This window comes from Ursus maritimus, unplaced genomic scaffold, assembly GCF_017311325.1.
Source record: "Ursus maritimus isolate PB19 unplaced genomic scaffold, ASM1731132v1 scaffold_2, whole genome shotgun sequence".
In the NCBI taxonomy this organism is placed as follows: Eukaryota; Metazoa; Chordata; class Mammalia; order Carnivora; family Ursidae; genus Ursus; species Ursus maritimus.
The window spans coordinates 87,149,047-87,168,781 of record NW_024424452.1 but is presented as its reverse complement, the minus strand read 5'-3'; the positions used below and the strand labels follow the sequence as shown (position 1 = coordinate 87,168,781).

Here is a 19,735-nt window from a genome sequence, read left to right as displayed (position 1 = left end):
TTGCACATAGAGTAGTGTAAGACTAGATCAGTCCAGTGGGTGCACAGCCATAGCTCTCCTTTGCACAGTTCTTTAGTGGAAGGCCAGAGGCCCTGCTTTTCTTTGTGGAGGGTTTTGGAACTAGAGACTTAAAACTGAGGCTGTGCTTCCTGGATCAGCAAATACAGCAAAGCCCCCTGCCTGGACTTTGATCTTCAGCAAAGATATTGATGGTATTTGTATGTAGGTAAGACTAGCCTATCAGTTTCTCAGGTTAAAAATCTTGATATCACCCATGACTTGCCTTTCTGTCTCAAGCCCACATGTAGTCTATTGGTGGATACTGTTGGCTCAACCTTAAAAATATATCCAGAATCTGGCATGCCTCCTGAGCTTCCCTGTTACCACTACTCTTGTCCAAGACCCACCCAGTGTCACCTGGATTACTGCAGTGGCCTCCTAACTGATGCCTATGGATTTGTCCTTGGAGATGACGAGCAGGCTTATTTCCACACTGGCCATGCTGATTCTGCAAAAACATAAATTGTGTAACTTAATTAAAAATAAGTAAAAGGAAGTGAGTGGGGACCTTGAAAACAAATGGCTTTCTGTCTTCAGTAAAATCTAAAGTCCTTGCCAAAACTGACAAGGACTACATGATTTCTCCTCTACCTCCCCTCTGTGGCTTCATCTTCCGCTGCCTCTGGGCACATCACTCCAGCCATGCTAGGCATACTGCCTGTTCAGTGGCAGTGCTTCCACTGTGTGTAAAGTACAGATGCTCACACAGCTGTGTCCCCACTGCTTCAGCTGTTTGCTCAAGTTACCTCAGTGAGGCCTTCCTTACACACTTCATATAAAATTTCATCCCATCCCTACTTTTTCTCCTTAGCACTTACCATTATCCAGATCCAACCATCCATTCTTACATACATATGTACATACACACATACACTCTGTGTGTGTATAATACATGTATAATCCTTACAATGTACATTTATGCATATGTGCATACAATATACATCTATTATATACACATATGCTTGCCTTATTTTTCAGATAGATGCATAATATGTATATATATTTAACTTATTTTTCTTGTTTCTCCCTATGAGGGTGGAGATTTTCATCTGTTTTGTCAGTACTGTCTCCCCAGCACCTAGAACACTACCTTGGGGTATAGTATTCAGTGCTTGATAATGCTGCTGAGAGACATTCATGCTCAATAGATGTCTGTTGAGCCAATCAATCCCAGTTAGCAACGGCCCCTCTTTTGGCCTTGTCCAGGGCTATCTTTTCTGGTTGGAGACAACTAGATTCTGTGAGAACTCTGATTTTCATCCGTCTCTTCAATCATCCTCCATTATCCAATCAACCTTTGTGAACTGCCTATAGCATGCCCACTGATATGTCCATTTCCTGACTTCTGATTCACCAATGTGGAAACATAGTCTATGTGAAGTAGGGGAAAAAAGTTTTTAAAGTTCTAGCTGTGTCACTGTTTGGCTGTGTGTTCTTGAACAAACCCAAAGTCTAAATTCTTGAATTTCCCTAGGTCTCTTTGCCTCATATGTAAAACGAGAATTGGGACAAAATCATATTTTGTCATTGTATTTGTAGACTTAATAAGTTTATAGATACATTGAGAATACTATACTGTAAAAGAAAATGGGTAGAGAGAAGTAAGTGTGAATCTGGAAGACAGAACATTAACTTAAAAATTGCCTTGGGTTCTAACCAAAGAGGGGAGGATTGAAAGAAGGTACTGAAGATGGCAAGAGTAAGGAGTTCCACAGACACTGGAAAGTTTTACTACCTGGCCTTTTATGCACTGCTTTTAGGATGGGACAAGAGAGTTTACCAAGTGATGGACAAACTGAATTCTGAAGGAAATGCTAATACACTTTAATGAAAAACAATTATAGAGTGAAACCATATGATAATTGTCTTTTTGTGCTTGACTTATTTCACTTAGCATGATCCCCTCCAGTTCTATCCATGTTGATGCAAATGGTGGGTATTCATCCTTTCTGATGACTGAGTAATATTCCATTGTATATATGGACCACATCTTCTTTATCCATTCATCTGTTAAAGGGCGTTGCAGCTCCTTCAACAGTTTGGCTATTGTGGACATTGCTGCTATGAACATTAGGGTGCAGGTGCCCCTTCGGATCACTACATTTGTAATCGATTGGGTAAATACCTAGTAGTGCAGTTTCTGGGTCATAGGGTAGCTCTATTTTTTAAAGTTGTTTTTATTATTATTATGGTCAATTAGCCAACGTATAGTACATCATTAGTTTTTGATGCAGTGTTCAACAATTCATTAGTTGCAAATAACAGCTCTATTTTTAACTTCTTGAAGAACCTCCATACTGCTTTCCTGAGTGGCTCTACCAGCTTGCATTCCCACCATGAGTTTAAGAGGGTTCCCCTTTCTCTGCATTCTCGCCAACATTTGTTGTTTCCTGTCTTATTAATTTTAGCCATTCTGACTGATGTGAGGTGGTATCGCATTGTGGTTTTGATTTGTATTTGCCTGATGCCAAGTGATGTGGAGCATTTTATCATGTTGGCCATTTGTATGTCTTCTTTGGAGAAATGTCTGTTCATGTCTTCTGCCCGTTTCTTGACTGGATTCTTTGTTTTTTGGGTGTTGAGTTTGATAAGTTCTTTATAGATCTTGGATACTAGCCCTTTATCTGATATGTCATTTTCAACTATCTTCTACCCTTCCGTAGGTTGCCTTTTAGTTTTGTTGACTGTTTCCTTTGCTGTGCAGAAGCTTTTTATCTTGATTAAATCCCAATAGTTCATTTTTGTGTTTGTTTCCCTGGCCTTTGGAGATATGTCTAGTAAGAAGTTGTTGTGGCCAAGGTCGAAGAGGTTGCTGCCTATGTTCTCCTGTAGAATTGTGATGATTCCTGTTTCACATTTAGGTTTTTCATCCATTTTGAGTTTATCTTTGTGTATGGTGTAAAAAAATGATCTAGTTTCATTCTTCTACAGGTAGTTGTCCAATTTTCCCAGCACCATTTATTGAAGAGACTGTCCTTTTCCCATTGGATATTTTTTCCTGCTTTGTCAAAGATTAGTTGACCACAGAGTTGAGGGTCCATTTCTGGGTTCTCTATTCTGTTCCATTTATCTATGTGTCTGTTCTTTGCCAGTACCATACTGTCTTGATGATTATAGCTTTGTAATATAGATTGAAGTCCAACATTGTCATGCCACGAGCTTTGGTTTTCTTTTTCAACATTCCTCTGGCTATTTGGGGTCTTTTCTGGTTCCATACAAATTTTAGGATTATTTGTTTCAGTTCAGTTGAATTTCTATATAATAACAATGAAACAGAAGAAAGAGAAATTAAGGAATCAATCCCATTTACAATTGCACCAAAAACCATAAGATACTAGGAATAAACCTAACCAAAGAGGTAAAGGATCTGTACTCTAAAAACTACAGAACACTTACGAAAGAAATTGAGGAAGACACAAAGAAATGGAAAAACATTCCATGCTTATGGATTGGAAGAATAAATATTGTTAAAATATCTATGCTACCCAGAGCAATCTACACATTCAATGAAATCCCTATCAAAATACCATTGACATTTTTCATAGATCAAATTTTAAAAAGTAATTATACGTTTAGATATTGTTTTATTATATTTATTATTTATTACTATTACTTTGCTGCAAATCTGACTATTTCTTCTAATGGAAAATGCTTTATTTAGCATTGTTTATTAAGATACCAATTAGATCACTTATTTGCTAGTTATTAGAGTCATAAATCTTTTAAGCTAGAAGGAACATTAATAGGGTACTCATTTCATACGTTTGTTTATTATTCATATTTAATATATATATTTAGAGATTATCCACTGGTCAATCACATCATATTATATATTGCTAATATTCAATCACTGAGCTGAATTTTCTCAGGAATATACTTCACTCCAGTTCCCCAGCAGTCCAGGAGATCTGATGAAGTTACCAAAACTCATACTCTTCAACTCACCTTTTGGCAGCATGACCAGGGCAGTTTGTGGAAACAATCTTACGTTCCTTAAAAATTACCGTTGTTGACTCATTCCCTGCAAAATAATGCCTACACTACTTAGCAAGGCATTTGTGTCTCTCATGTTTAGTCCCATCCAAGCTTCACTGCTTCATCCTTGCCACTACTCCACCCCTATGCTCTTTGCAGGATGCTACAGCTTGCCCATGCTGGAGTACTCATCATTCTCAAATATGTCCTTTCCCATCTCTGTACTTTTGCTTAAGTTCTTCCTACTGCCTGGAATGCCCTTTACTCAACTTCCAAAAGGTGAGCTCCTACTTATCCTGCAAAATGCAAATTCTGGTTTAAATTTCCTTGCCTCTATGAATTCTTTCTGGATTTCCTGGACTCTGCTCCCAAAGAACTTTGTTCACCCTTGTACTGTAGCATGTGGTATCCTGTGCTGTTCATCATACTAGAAGATGAGCTCCTTGGGAACAAGGTTTGTAGCATATTGATCTGTATATTCCCAGCCATTTGCATAGTACCTGGCAGATAGGAAGCCCTCAGAAACTATTTGTCAAATAAATGAATGAATAAAGGTGAGAGTACAGACGAATAAACCTAGCTAAGCACGAACTCTTAGGGTTTTTTTGTTGTTATTGTTGTATTCTGTTTGTTCTAATGTAATGAAATATTCTTCACAAGGAGGTAAGGTCTTCAAGTGGGAGATATTGAGAGAAGACACTTCAAAAAAGATCTTTGGTTTTCAGGACCATTTAGAGATGAAATGAGATTGTACTTTATTTGAAAAAGAACAAGGAAGTATGAAGATGCCAAGTAATTGTCTTTCAGTAAATTGTTATTTTCTTAGGTAAATATCACTTACCATTCTCTGAGATTCAGAGAGACTGCACAAGCTGCCATATTCAGAGAGACATAGGTTGCCTCCTGGTTGGTCATGGCTAATGTTTGCTGTTCCATTATATCTCCAAATTAGAGAATCCAGAATCTGCAGCCTGTTCTTCTCCCAAATGAACACTAGGACAAGAGATACAGCAAACTGAGCATCACCTTATAATGCTTATGTCCTGTTTGGGTTTCAGATGCTCAGCTCCTGTTATGATGAATTCCTGGATGAAGAGGACTACTGGTTTCTCATTTTTACAGTAGGAGGGACTTTGAGTTGGGGAGGAATCATGAGGTTTTGGGAAGAAAAAAGAGCAACTGCTCTCTTAGAAGCCTTATTTGTCGAAGTAAATGAAATTTTTATTTTTCCTAAAGACCACTGGGCATTGACATGGTCCCCAATATTCTAAACATAAGCCTCAAGGAAAAAGACTCAAGTGCAATAGCTGATTGTGAAGAAGTCACATTCATATGGAATTTCTCCCTTATAGAAATGGATTTGATTAGACGAGGGTGGGGGTTGGTGTGGAAAGGAGCAATGGTTCTTAACAAAATGAAAGCAATCAGCATAAGTTCATGTGACAAGGAGGCACAGCGGGACTAAGCTGTTAACAAAAATCTTGCTTCTTTTCTAGTTCCTATAGCAAATGCTCTTCCCCTTCTCTTAGACTCAAGCCAAGCTCACCAGCAGCAAATGGCATAAAAAAGGATCTATAAGTAAAGAAGAGCACATTCTTCTTTATAAGAGGTGTGAGGAATCCCTGGAGCTAAGCCAGGGTTTGGCTAACATGGAGAAAATGGATTCTATGCAGTGGCAAAAGATAGCTACTGAGGACCTGAGACAAGGCGGGTCTCTCCAGGTAGAACTAAAGTCTCCAGTGTTCCAAGCAGGTAAGGGCAATCACCATAATTTTTTGACCCTAACATATAGGCAACTGGGAAATATTAATATTTGACATTTAGTGATAATTTACTGCATGTCAGTACTGTGCAATGCAAAGATTACCTCATTTGATCTTCAGAACAGCCTATGAAGTAAGTACTGAATAACTGCAGCACAGAGAGGTTAAGTGAGCTTCCCAAGGTCACAAAGTAAGTGGCAGAGCCAGGATCTGACTGACTGGCCACTTAAGTTTGGCTAGACTCAAGCCCATCAAAGCATCACATTAGTTACAGAATAATTCATTTTTGTACATCAGATAACCATATTCCACCTTACTACACCTCCTCCAGAGTCAGGTCCAAAGCATTTCTGTGAATATATTTTTAATAGCTACTCCTCTCTCCCAGCATAACATAGCAGCTCACTTAGGCAGTGGAAAGGAGTGCTTAGGAGCGCAAGGCTCCGCTGTCCCTGAGGACTGGGTTATATCCTAGGTCTACTAATGACTATAAACTTGAACAATGTATTTAACCGCTCTGTAAGCTCCAGTTTTCTCATCTTTAAAATGGGGCTAATCATAATAGGTTTGTTGTTTGTTGTGAAGACGCTCCAAGTTCACCTATGAAAGCTATTACCACAATGTTTGGCAATAAAGTTCGATAATGTTTGGCATTAATATCCAAATTGAACAAACTGCTTTAATTATCTATGCTGAGGCAGTCAGAATACTGCAGTGTTTCTCAAACTTCAATCCACGATAAACACATTTGACTTCAGGGAACATGTACTTGTATATATGTGTGTGCATATATGTGGAAAAACATTTTCACAAAGCAATACTTACCCTTACTATATAAGATGATTTCCTCTAATATTCTCTATTCTATTTTATTCTATTTCATTTTGTAAAAGCTGGCAATGACAATTTTTCAACATATTATTGAGTCATGACCTGCACTTTTAAAAACACAGAAGAGGAATAAGCCAAAGTTTTGAAAATTCAGTTCCACTGCTCCCTTGCTCAGCCCGGGCGAGTTACTTCATCTCTTTGAGCTTCATTTCTTCAACTACGGCGTAGGGATAATGGCCCCAACTTGGTAGGATTGTTGAGGGGATTCGAGGCAATGCATTTACACAGCAAGCAGGTGCTCAATAAGTACTTGTTAGATTATACTAAAAAACATTCAACTTTTTTAAAACTTTGATGTACACTCCATATACAAAACGCTTGGCTCTCAGAGCCCTACTTGGGCATGAGTTATTTAAATCTAGCATGAACAAACCCTCTGTTTCATATCAGAGTTTCACCTTCTCTCTAAATCCTGAACAAGCCAGAACCTGTCCCAGAAATCAAGAGAAAAGTGGAAGGATAGCTGGTAAATTTCACTGCACACATACTTGGCAATAGGCATTGCTTTGTTGGCCTTGGAGTGCCAGCAATGGCCAGGAAGAGTGGGAACCACTCTCTATGAAGATGTTTCTTCCCTCCCCCAGCACATGTCATTACTTCCTCCACCATTTATTTTTTTGAAATGCAAGTCTGACCTGATAGGGGTCCTCCTGTATATTTGCCCAACCCAGGGCCCTGACTCCCAGGTGAAGTGATGCCTCCACTCAGGGTACACCATAAACTCACAGTGCATCAGAGATAGAATACTCTCAGCTTTCATATGGAGAAAATGAGTCTCTGAGAAGCGGAAAGACTGGGCCAAGGTTGCTTAGCAAAGGAGGGATTGGTCCAGGACTAGAAACCTGGATCAATTGCAGGAATGATCTACTACTCTTAAAACTTACAGCTAGATTCCCCTGGCTGAGAGATGATATAATGACAACACTGACATAAGGACAACTAACATTTGTGGGTTCCTACCAGCATTCATCCTAGACTCCCACCAGTATAATCTTCAGAAATTACTGGACTGCCTTGGGAGAGTTTCTGAAGAACTGTGTATAATTAGACTTACTTTAAGCCCCAGAACTCACAACATGATTGAGTGTTTTCACCTTGGTAGGGGGCAGGGTGCTGCTTATCTGCATCCATTGTCCAGTACACGACTAAAACTTCCCTTGATGCCTCAGCCTTCCTGACTCATCTTATTTTTGGATGCAAAAAGGTATTCCCTCTCAATTGATTATGTATAGCTAGAAATAATATATGGCTATTTCTAGAAAAAAATGATTCACTCTCAAAAGACAATGATTTGCAACTATTAATGATATTCACATACATGAACTGTCAGTTCTGAAAGTAATTCCCAAAGACAGAGCCAAGCAAGAGAGAAAGTTCCTAAAATGTCATTTGCCATGTATTATCCCTAAGTGTATCAGAATCTTTGAAGCAGTAGGAGAATGTTTGAAATACATTTGCAATTCCTTCCCACAACAGATGGCTGCTTTTGAAGGGGTCAATATTCATTTGGATAAATTACTTCTTGTATATGTGTTAACAATCAATACCTCTTTTGAAATCATATCTCAGTTACCCTAGTATCCCTCAGGCAGAAAATCTCCATGGGTCAGGTATCCCCAAGAAGGGCAGAATCCTCCCATTCTGGAGAGGAGGGAAGGCTATATTTCCTTGCTTCTAATTTGGCCTGAGGAACTTATATTCCTTGTGTGAACATTTTGTTAAAACATTATTGTCTTACTTAAATAACATTTTAAAGGTAACACCTTCAATAAAAGTGTATGAATCCTTGAACCAGAGTGCACAACCAGGCTCTATCCCTTTTTTCCCTACTTGATAGACATAGAGAAAATGTCCTTTGAGGAACTCTGCTATAAATTTCCGAAGGTGGCCATACAGAAGATTAGCGATGACTACAAAATATATTGTGAAAAAGCACCTAAAATAAGTAAGTGTTTACAACTCGGAGAGAGATTTGAGACAATCAGGTAAGAGAGTCTCCAACCACAAGAGGCACAAGCCGAGAGAGGAACCATGCTGCTTTTGAAATGAGGGGTGGTCAGGGGGGAATTACCATGTCTTTTTTTCTCCTACACAGCCACAGAAGGGCATCGTGAAACTGACAGGTAATTATAAATGAGTGAGGGAGGTGATGAAAATTGTTAATTCCTAGCTTCTCACCTAGTTATCATTCTGGGGTTGTATAATGCAGATATGTCTTCTACCAAGTTTCTCAGAGTTGGAGATGTGTGGAAGGAGGTTTGTTGGTGTGTGTTCTTAGTAATAACCCCTTTAAAGACCTGAGGAAAGCAGAATTGGCAGAGGTAGGTGCTGAACTGCAAGGCAGTTACAGTAGACCTCAGCAGATCCCACAGAAGAAGCTCTAAAGTTAGGATGGCCTTTCAGAGTTGTCCCTCACTGAGACAAAGGATTCTTTTATTTTTATTTATTTTATTTTATTTTATATTTTATTTTATATTTTATTTTATTTTATATTTTATTTATTTTATTTTATTTTACTTGTTTATTTTTTTATGTTCACATTGACTCATAAGGGATTTGGCTGCCTGTGGGGAGGTTATAACCTTGGGTCAGGCAGCACCCTTTGGCTGAGGCAATGCCCGGAGGGGGCCTCAACTCTGAGCTGTCTGTAGCCAACACCCCAAACAGCTGGGAATGAGTGCTTTGGTCCTAAAAGGAGGATGTGAGCTGTGCGTCAGCTGTGCACCACAAAGCTTTCTTGACTTTCTTTGTATGGAAATTTCACTCCATCTTGGAATTGCTACCCCAGGATTCTGGTTGGTTCCCTTTCCTAGGGAACTTAGCCTAGAAGGTCTGACTCACACTCCTATAGCTTCTCTGGAGACGACAACAAATACTCCTCTTCACCCTCCTTTGCTACCCATCCCAGAGTCCCTTTATTTTCAGCTAGTGTCTCTGCTGGTCTTGAGGGACTTAACGGGGAGGATGAGGGGCCTGAGCTCCCTGGTCATCATGACTTCTCAGGCTGTAGTTACTATGATGGACAATTTATCATCAAAATTGGGCAGCTGAATACCAAGAGTGCCAAATGAATTGTCTACTGCCCCTGCTGTGTTATTGATGACCCTGATGATAAGAGTGAATTACCCTGTCAGTACAGTAACTCCTTTCCTTGCCCGCTAGCCTCTTAGCCTAAGGAGTTTAAAGTGACTGACTGCCTACTCTGTCCCTAGTAGAAGCATTCCCCCTCTGGGAACCGGGATGTCTAGACCAGAACTCTCCAGTACGGGAGCCACTAGCATCATGTGGCCATTGAACACTTGAAATGTATCTGATACAAATAGGTTACACACAATACATATTATTAAAATTAATTTCATCCTTTTTTATTTTCTCTTTTTAATGTGACTACTAGAAAATCTAAAATTATACATATGATTCATGTTATATTTCTATTGGACAACACTGGTCAAGGCCCATGGAACCTAAAGTTGTAAGGATTAGAAATTTCCCTAAATAAATCATTGATGCTGATGTTAAATGGATCACTTCTACTTTTATATTGTCCCCATACCCATGTATTCTACTTACTGGAAACACAACACCTTATAATGGTCTTCAGTTTATCCTGGAGGATGATGTCCCATTTCCCAAGATCATAATCAAGCTGGTTTCACAGCTGCACCTTCAAGAAATGGCTCCATTTCTCTACCAGACCAGCAGCTCTCATAGTTGATAGAACTAGTGGAACCCATCATCATATATCCACTGCCAACCTCCTTGGCTGTAAGTATATTCCTTGGTCAGAGGAAAAGTTACATGGGATCTCATTCAGTGATCTTCTGAGCCCCTGACAGCAATGCTCACTGAGGCCTTGCAGGCAGGAATCCTTGTCAGTTCCAGGCAAGATGAATTGATGCCCTTTCTAGAGTAGAAGTGATCCAATGTCATCAATTTGTCATCAAGTGGATGGCTGGTTTTCTATGAGAGTTATTGAAATGTGTGGCCTCAGCATTTGTCCCTGTCACTGACAAGTTGAACATTTGGCACCAGTGGTAACTAAATCAGCCTTGGTGAGTATGGGGCCCATGCCATTGGGTGCATATACAACTTCCATCACTGCCATCTAGCTTCTCTGTTCATGAGTTCATTGTGCCAGCACTGAGGTGGATTATGACAGAGATTTGCTGACATCAACCATCCAAGTCATTCTGTCTACTTGGTTAGTTAGTGCCTCTTTCACAGTGGTTGTTTATTAGTGAGCTTTAAGATACAATACAAAAATTTTTGTTCTTCATGCTTACTCTCATAGATTCATCCACATGTGCCTTCCTTGCTCCCAGTATTCTTCTTTATTTATTTTTCAAAGATTTTATTTATTTATTTGACAGGCAGAGAGAGCACAAGCAGGGGGAGTGGCAAGCAGAAGGAGAGGGAGAAGCAGGCTCCCCGCAGAGCAGAGAGCCCAATGCTGGGCTTGATCCCAGGACCCCGGGATCATGACCTGAGCCAAAGGCAACTGAGCCACCCAGGCAGCCCCCCCCTCCAGTATTCTTTTTAAAAAAGACTTTGTTTAGAGTAGTTTTTGTATTACAAAAAAATTAAGAGGGAGGTACAGAGATTTCCTGTATATCCCTTGCTCCAACACTTGCACAACCTCCCCCATCATCAACATCCCCCATCGGAGTGCTACATTTGTTACAATTGATGAACCTATATAAACACGTTATAATCACCCAAATCCATACTTTACCTTAGGATTTACTCTTGGTAGTGTACTTTCTATGAATTTGGACAAATGTATAATGACATGTATCCATCATTATCATATCATACAAAGTATTTTCACAGTCCTAAAAAACCTCTGTGCCCTTAAAGTCCTAATAAGCTCCACCTATTCATCCCTTCCCATACTGCCAACCCCTGGCAATCACTAATCTTTTCACTATCTCCATAGTTTTGCCTTTTCCAGAATATCATATAAGTTGAAACCATATAATATATAGACTCTCCAGGTTGTCTTCTTAACACGTCATAATAGACATTTAAGCTTCCTCCATGTCTAATTTTGTCTTGATAGCTTATTTCTTTTTAGCCCTAAATAGTATTTCATTGGTTTAATGTACCAGAGTTTGTTTATCCATTCACCTACTGAAGGACATCTTGGTTGCTTCCAAGTTTGGACAATTATGAATAAAGCTGCTATAAACAACCATGTGAAGGTTTGTGTGTGGTCATAAGTTTTTAACTCCTTTGGGTAAATACCAAGAAGCAGAATTGCTGGATCCCACGATAATAGCATGTTCAGTTTTATAAGAAAGTGCCAAACTGTCTTCCAAAGTGGTTGTACAGTTGCTTTCCCACCAGTAATGAAAGGGAATTTCTCTGGCTTTACATCCTCGTCATTTGGTGTTGTCAATTTTGCACATTTGGGCCATTCTAATAGGTGTGTAGTAGTATCTCATTGTTGCTATAATTTGCTTTTTCCTGATGATATATGATGTGAAGCTTCTTTTTAAATGCTATTTTTGGGGCACCTGGGTGGCACAGTTGGTTAGACATCCAACTCTTGGTTTTGGCTCAGGTTGTGATCTCTGGCTCATGGGATCAAACCCCAGGTTGGGCTATGCACTCAGTGCAGAATCTGCTTCAGATTCTCTCTCCCTTTGCCCCTCCTGCTTGTGCACTCTCTCTCTCTCAAATAAATAAACAAGTATTCTTAAAAATGCTATTTTCTATCTGTATACTCCTTTGCTGAAGTGTCTGTTACGGGTTTTGGTCTACTTTTTAGTCAGCTTATTTATTTTCTTATTGTTGAGCCTTAAGAGTTCTTTGCATATTTTGAAAAACAATTTTTTATCAGATAGGTCTTTTGCAACTGTTTTCTCCCTTTCTCTAGTCTCATTGTCTTTCACAGAGCAGAGTGCTTATTTTGAATGAAGTACAGCTTATCAATTCTTTTTTTCATGGATTGTGCCTTTGCTATTGTACCTAAAAAGTCATTGCCAAATCCAAAATTATCTAATTCTTTCCTATATTATCTTTTAGGAGTCTAATTGTTTTACATTTTACATTTGGGTCTATGATCCTCTTGGAGTTATTTTTTGTGAGGGGTATAAGGTCTCTGTCCACATTGATTTTTTTTTTTTTTTTTTTTTTTTTTTTTGCATGTGGTTGTCAAATAGTTTCTGCACCATTTGTTGAAAAGACTATCTTTGGGGCACCTGGGTGGCTCAGTCAGTTAAGCATCTGCCTTCAGCTCACGTCATGATCCTGGGGTCCTGAGATCAAGCCCCACATCAGGCTCTCTGTTCAGTGGAGAGTCTGCTTCTCCCTCTCCCTCTGTGCTCTCTCTAATAAATAAATAAAAATCTTAAAAAAAAAAGAAAGTAAGAAAGAAAGAAAAGAAAAGAAAAGAGAAGAGAAGACTACCTTTGCAGCATTCTATGTCTTTGCTCTTTTGTCAAATGTCAGCTGTCTGTATTAATGTGGGCCTATTTCTGGGCTCTCTGTTCTGTTCCATTGATCTATTTATCTGTTCTTTCACCAATACCACATTGTCTTGATTATTGTTGCTTTACAGTAAGTTGTTTCTTTGTGTTTTTTTTTTTTATAGTAAGTCCTGAAGTCAGTTAGTATTAGTCTTCTAACTGCTTTTCTCCTTCAATATTGTATTGGTGATTCTGGGTCTTTTGCCTACCCACAGAAACTTTAGGGTCAGTTTTCCAGCACAGGTGTAATTCATTTTATTGCACTTCATTTTATTATGCTTTGCAGAATTTGCATTTTTACATATTGAAAAATTATGGCAATGTGTTGAGCAAGTCTCTTGGTGACGTTTTTCCAATAGCATTTGCTCACTTTGTGTATCTGTGTCACATTTTGGTAATTCTTAAAATATTTCAAACATCTTTATTATTATTTTATTTGTTATGGTGATCTGTAATCAGTGATCTTTGATGTTATTATTGTGAGTGTTTGGGGATGCCACAAATCTCACCCACACAAAATAACAAACTTAGTTGATGAAATTTGTGTGTATTATAACTACTTCAATGACTGGCCATTCCCTCTCCTTGGACCTCCCTCTTCCCTGAGACACAACAATATTGAAATTAGGCCATTAATAACCCTACAATGGTCTCTAGGTGTTTGAGTGAAAGAAAGTGTTACACATCTCTCACTTTAAATCAAAAGTTGGAAATGATTAAGCTTAGTGAAGAAGGCATGTCAAAAGCTGAGATAGGGTGAAAGCTAGGCCTCTTGCACCAAACAGTTACCTAAGTTGTGAATGCAAAGGAAAAGTTCTTGATGGAAATTGAAAGCAACACCCCGGTGAATACATGAACGATAAGAAGGCAAAACAGCTTTGTTGCTGATATGGAAAGTTTTAATGGTCTGGGTAGAAGATCAAACCAGGCGTAGCCTTTCTTAAGCCAAAGCCTAATACAGAGCAAGGTCATAAGTCTCTTCAATTCTAAGAAGGCTGAGAGGGGTGAGGAAGCTGCAAAGAAAAGTTTGAAGCTAGCAGAGGTTGGTTCATGAGGTTTAAGAAAAGAAGTCATCTCCATAATGTAAAAGTGCAAGGTGAAGCAGCTAGTATTGATGTAGAAACTTCAGCAAGTTATCCAGGTGTAGCTAAGATAATTCTTGAAGATGGCTACACTAAACAACAGATTTTCTATGTAGACAAAACAGTCTCATATTGGAAAAAGATGCCATTTAGGATTTTTCATAGTTGGATAGAAGTCAAGGCCTGCCTTCAAAGCTTCTACAAACAGGCTAACTCTCTCGTTAGGGTATAATGCAGCTGGTGACTTTAAGTTGAAGCCAATGCTCATCTTCCTTTCTTACCTTTAAGTGTAGGGTCCTTAAGAATTATGCTAAGTCTACTTGCCTATGCCCCATAAATGGAACAACAAACCCTGCATGATAGTACATCTGTTTGTAACATGGTTTACCAAATATTTCAAGCCCACTGTTGAGACCTACTGCTCAGGAAAAGATTCCTTTCAAAATATTACTGCTCATTGACAATGTACCTGGTCACCCAATAGCTCTGATGGAGATGTACAACATTAATGCTATTTTTATGCCTGCTAACACAACATTCATTCTGCAGCCCATGGATCAAGGAGTAATTTTGATTTTCAAGTCTTATAATTTAAGGAATACATTTCTTAAGGCTACAGCTGCCATACATAGTGAGTCCTCTAATGGATTCGGGCAAAAGTAGTTGAAAACCTTCAGGAAAGGATTCACCATTCTGGATGTCATTAAGAACATTCATGGTTTGGGGCACTTGGGTGGCTCAGATGTTTAAGCATCTGCCTTCGGCTCAGGTCAAGATCTCTGGGTCCTAGGATGGAGCCCCAAGTTGGGCTCCCTGCTCAGTGGGGAATCTGCTTCTCCCTCTCCCTCTGCTTCTCCCACTCACACTCTCTCTCTGTCTCTCAAAGGAATAAATTTTAAAAATCTTAAAAAAAAAACCAAAAACATTCATGGTTCATGGGAAGAGATCCAAATATCAACGTTAACAGGAGTTTAGTAGAAGTTGACTCCAGCTTCCATGGATGACTTTGAAATGTTCAAGACTTCAGTGGAGAAAATAACTGCATATGTGGTAGAAATAGCAAGAAAACTAGAACTAGAAAGGGCACCTGAAGATGGGACTGAATTGCTGCAATCTCATGATAAAACTTGAGTGGATAAAGAGTTGTTTCTTATGAATGAGCAAAGAAAGTGGTTTCTTGAGATGGAACCTACTTCTGGCAAAGATGCCATGAAGATTGTTGAAATGACAACAAAGGATTTAGAATATTACATAAATTTAGTTGATAAAGCAGTGGCAGGGTTTGAGAGGATTAACTCCGATTTTAAAAGAAGTTCTGTAGGCAAAATGCTACCAAACAGCATTGGATGAGACAGAGAAATTGTTTGTGAAAGGAAGAGTCAATTGATGTGCCAAACTTCATTGTCTTATTTTAAGAAATTTCCACAGTCACCCTAACCTTCAGCAACCACCACCTTGATCAGTCAGCAGCCATCAACATCAAGGCAAGACCCTGTACCAGGGTCACAACTCACTGAAAGATTTTATGATGGTTAACATTTTTTATCAATAAAGGGTTTCTTAGTAAACTAAATAGACTACATTATAGTGTAAACATAACTATTATATGCATTAGGAAACCAAAAAAAATAATTTCATTTGTTTTATTGTGATACATACTTTATCGTGGCCGTCTGGAACTGCACCCAAAATATCTCTAAGGTATGCCTGTATCCACAAGTAAGTAGCTGGAATTTTGATTGTAACTGCATGAGTCAAGTTGGGAATAACTGACATCTTGATGATACTGAGTCTTCTTTTCCACAAACAGGGAAAACCTCCCCATTAATTTTGTTCTTCTTTGAATTAGTTCAATAAAGGTTTATAATTCCTCATATAGGTTTTGTACATATTTTGTTATATGTATGCCTAAATGAAACAAAATTATTTCAGTGTGGTTGTGCTAACATAAATGGCATTGTGTTTTTAATTTCAAATTCCATTTGTTCTTTGCTAGTATATATGAAGGTGATTGACACCTGCATATTAACCTTGTATTGTGCAACTTTACTATAATTGCTTATTAGCTCCAGAAGATTTCTTATCAATTCTTTTGGATTTCTACATAGATAGTCATACATATACAAACAACAAAGGTTTTTTTTTTTTTTTTAAGATTTTATTTATTTAACAGAGAGAGACAGCCAGCGAGAGAGGGAACACAAGCAGGGGGAGTGGGAGAGGAAGAAGCAGGCTCCTAGCAGAGAAGCCTGATGTGGGGCTCAATCCCAGAACGCCGGGATCACGCCCTGAGCAGACGCCTAACAACTGCGCCACCCAGGCGCCCCAACAACAAAAGTTTTAATTCTTCTTTTCCACTCCATGTAAATTTTATTTCCTTTTCTTATCTTATTGCATTTGCTAGACCTTTCAGCACAATGTTGAAAAGGAGTGGTAAAAAGACTTACTTGTCTTATACATGATGTTAGTTTAAAAGCTTTAAGTTTCTCACCATTAATTATGGTGTTAACTATAAGGTTTTTTTATATGATATTCTATATTACACTGAAGAAATGCCTCTGTATTTTTAGTTTACTGAGAGTTTTTATCATGAATGCGTGTTGGATTTTGTCAAATGCTATTCAGCATCTATTGATGTGATCATGTGATATTTCTCTCTTAGCCAGTTGATGTGATGGATTATATTGGTATTTGAATGTTGAACCAGGCTTGCTTACATGTTGAACCAGGATTGCTTAAAATCCTGTTTGGTCATGGTATATAATGCTTTTTATACATTGTTGGATTAGCTTTGTGAATATTTTGTTAGGGTTTTTGCAGCTGTGTCCATGACAGATACTGGTTTGTGTTTTTCTTTTCTTCTGATGTCTTTGATTTTGGTATTGGGGTGATGCTGGTCTCATAGACTGAGTTAGGAAGTATGTCTTCTGCTTCTATCCTCTGAAAGAAGTTGTAGAGAATCAGAATGATTTCTTTCTTAAATGTTTGGTGGACTTCACCAGCAAACACATCTGGGCCTGGTGATTTCTGTAATGATGCCCCCCATTTCATTTCTGATAATAGTAATTTATGTCCTCTCTCTGTTTTTTTGTTTTGTTTTGTTTAGTTAGCCTAGCTGGAGGATTATTGATATTATTGATCTTTTTTTAAAAAACAGCTTTTGATTTCATAGATTTTTATCTATTGATTTCCTGCTTTCAATTTCATTGATTTCTACTCCGATTCTTATTATTTCTTTTCATCTACCAACTTTGGATTTTATCTGCTCTTCTTTTTCTAGTTTCCTAAGTTGAAAACTTAGATGATTTAGATCTTTCTTCTTTTCCAATATATGCATTCAATGCTAAAAATTTCCCTCTAAGCACTGCTTTCCCAGCATTCCCACAAATTTTGATGTTATGTTTTTATTTTCATTTAGTTTAAAATACTTTTTAATTTTTCTTGAGATTTCTGCTTTGTCCTATGTGTTGTTAGAAGTATATTGTTTAGGGGTGCCTGGGTGGCGCAGTCGTTAAGCGTCTGCCTTCGGCTCAGGGAGTGATCCCGGCGTTCTGGGATTGAGCCCCACACCAGGCTCCTTTGCTAGGAGCCTGCTTCTTCCTCTACCACTCCCTCTGCTTTGTTCCCTCTCTCACTGGCTGTCTCTCTCTGTCAAATATATAAATAAAATCTTTTTTAAAAAAGTATATTGTTTAATTTCCATGTATTTTGAGATTTTCTAATTATCCTCTGTTATTGGTTTCTGTTTAATTGCATTATGGTCTGAAAGTAGATATGGTATAATTTCTATTAAATTTGTTAAGATGTGTCTTATGGCCCAGAAAATGATCTATTTTGGTGAATGTTAATGTGAGCTTGAGCAGAATATGTATTCTGCTGCTGTTGGATTTGGTCTATAGATGTTAATTATATCCAGTTGATTGATGGTGTTGTTGAGTTCAACATGTCCTTACTGATTTTCTGCCTTCTGGATCTGTCTGTTTCTGATAGAGTGGTGTTGAAGTCTCTATATATGATCGTGGATTTATGTAATTCTTGCAGTTCTACCAGTTTTGCTCGTGTAGCTTAATGCTCTGTCGTTAGGTGCATACGCATTAAGGATTGTTATGTCTTCTTAGAGAACTGACGCCTTTATCATTATGTAATGCCCTTCTTTATCCTTGATAACATTCTTTTCTTTGAAGTCTGCTCTGTCTGAAATTAATATAGCTACTACTGCTTTCTTTTAATTAATATTAGCATTGTATATTTTTTCTATCCCATTTACTTGCAATCTATATATGTTTTCACATTTTAAGTGTGTTTCTTATAGATAACATAGAGTTGGGTCTTGTTTTTTGATCCACTCTGACAATCTGTTTTTTACTGAATACATTTAGACCATTAGCATTCAAAGTGATTATTGATATAGTTGGTTTAATATGTATCATATTTGTTACTGTTTTCTATTTGTTGCCCTTGTTCTTTGTTCTTATTTTTGTCTTCCACTCTCTCTGCCTTTTATGGTTGTTGTTTTTTAAGATTTTATTTATTTGTTTGACAGAGAAACAGCGAGAGAGGGAACACAAGCAAGGGGAGTGTGAGAGGGAGAAGCAGGCTTCCCGCCAAGCAGGGAGCCCGATGCAGGGCTCGATGGATCCGAGGACCCTGGGATCATGCCCTGAGCCGAAGGCAGAGGCTTAATGGCTGAGCCACCCAGGTGCCCCTGCCTTTTATGGTTTTAATCTGAGCATTTTATATTCCACTTTCTCTTCCTTCTTAGAATATTGGTTATATCTTTTTTTAAACTTTTTTTTAGTAGTTGCCCTAGAGTTTGCAAAATACATTCACAACTAATCCAAGTACACTTTTAAGTAACTATATAACACTCACAGGTATTTTGCATGCTTTATAATAACACAATAATTTAATTCCTTCCTCCCATCCATTATATCATTGAATGCATTGTCACTATCATTTGAATACATTGTCACTATCATTTGAATACATCGTTACTATCATTTGAATATGTTGTTACTATTTTTTTATTTTGAACAAACTGTTACCCGCTAGATCAACAAAGAAGAAGAAACATGAGTTTTAACTTTCCTTACTCATTCCCTTTTTGATGCTCTCCTTTTCTTTTTGTAGGTCCAAGTTTCTGACCACATTATGTTCCTTCTCTCAAGCAAATTTCTTTTAACATTTCTTACAAAGCTGGTCTAGTGACAAGAAATTCCCTCATTCCTTTGTTTGTTTATTTGTTTTAGAAAGCATTTATTTCTCCTTCACTTTTGAAGAATAATTTTGCAAGATAGAGAATTCTAGGTTGGTGAGAGGTTTTTTTCTGTCAACACTTCAAATATTTACTCCATTCTCTTCTTGCTTGTATGGTTTGTGAGAAGTCAGATGTAATTCTTATGCCTGTTCCACTCTAGGTAAGATGTTTTCCTCCCTGGCTTCTTTCAGGACTTTTTTGTTATCTTTGAATTTTTGTGGTTTTAAAATGATTTGC

The 19,735-nt window shown here is 38.1% G+C and overlaps 1 protein-coding gene across 1 annotated transcript in view; it reads left to right on the top strand.

Moving 5' to 3' along the window:
• Positions 1 to 19,735, top strand: part of RGSL1 (regulator of G protein signaling like 1) — a gene marked incomplete at its 5' end in the record, with an annotated part of 122,444 nt that overhangs the window by 62,268 nt on the left and 40,441 nt on the right. Inside the window, 3 exons of the mRNA XM_040634501.1 lie at positions 5,094 to 5,156; positions 5,565 to 5,787; positions 8,527 to 8,634. Coding sequence (XP_040490435.1) covers positions 5,094 to 5,156; positions 5,565 to 5,787; positions 8,527 to 8,634 — 394 coding nt within the window. The remainder of the gene's footprint in view (positions 1 to 5,093; positions 5,157 to 5,564; positions 5,788 to 8,526; positions 8,635 to 19,735) is intronic.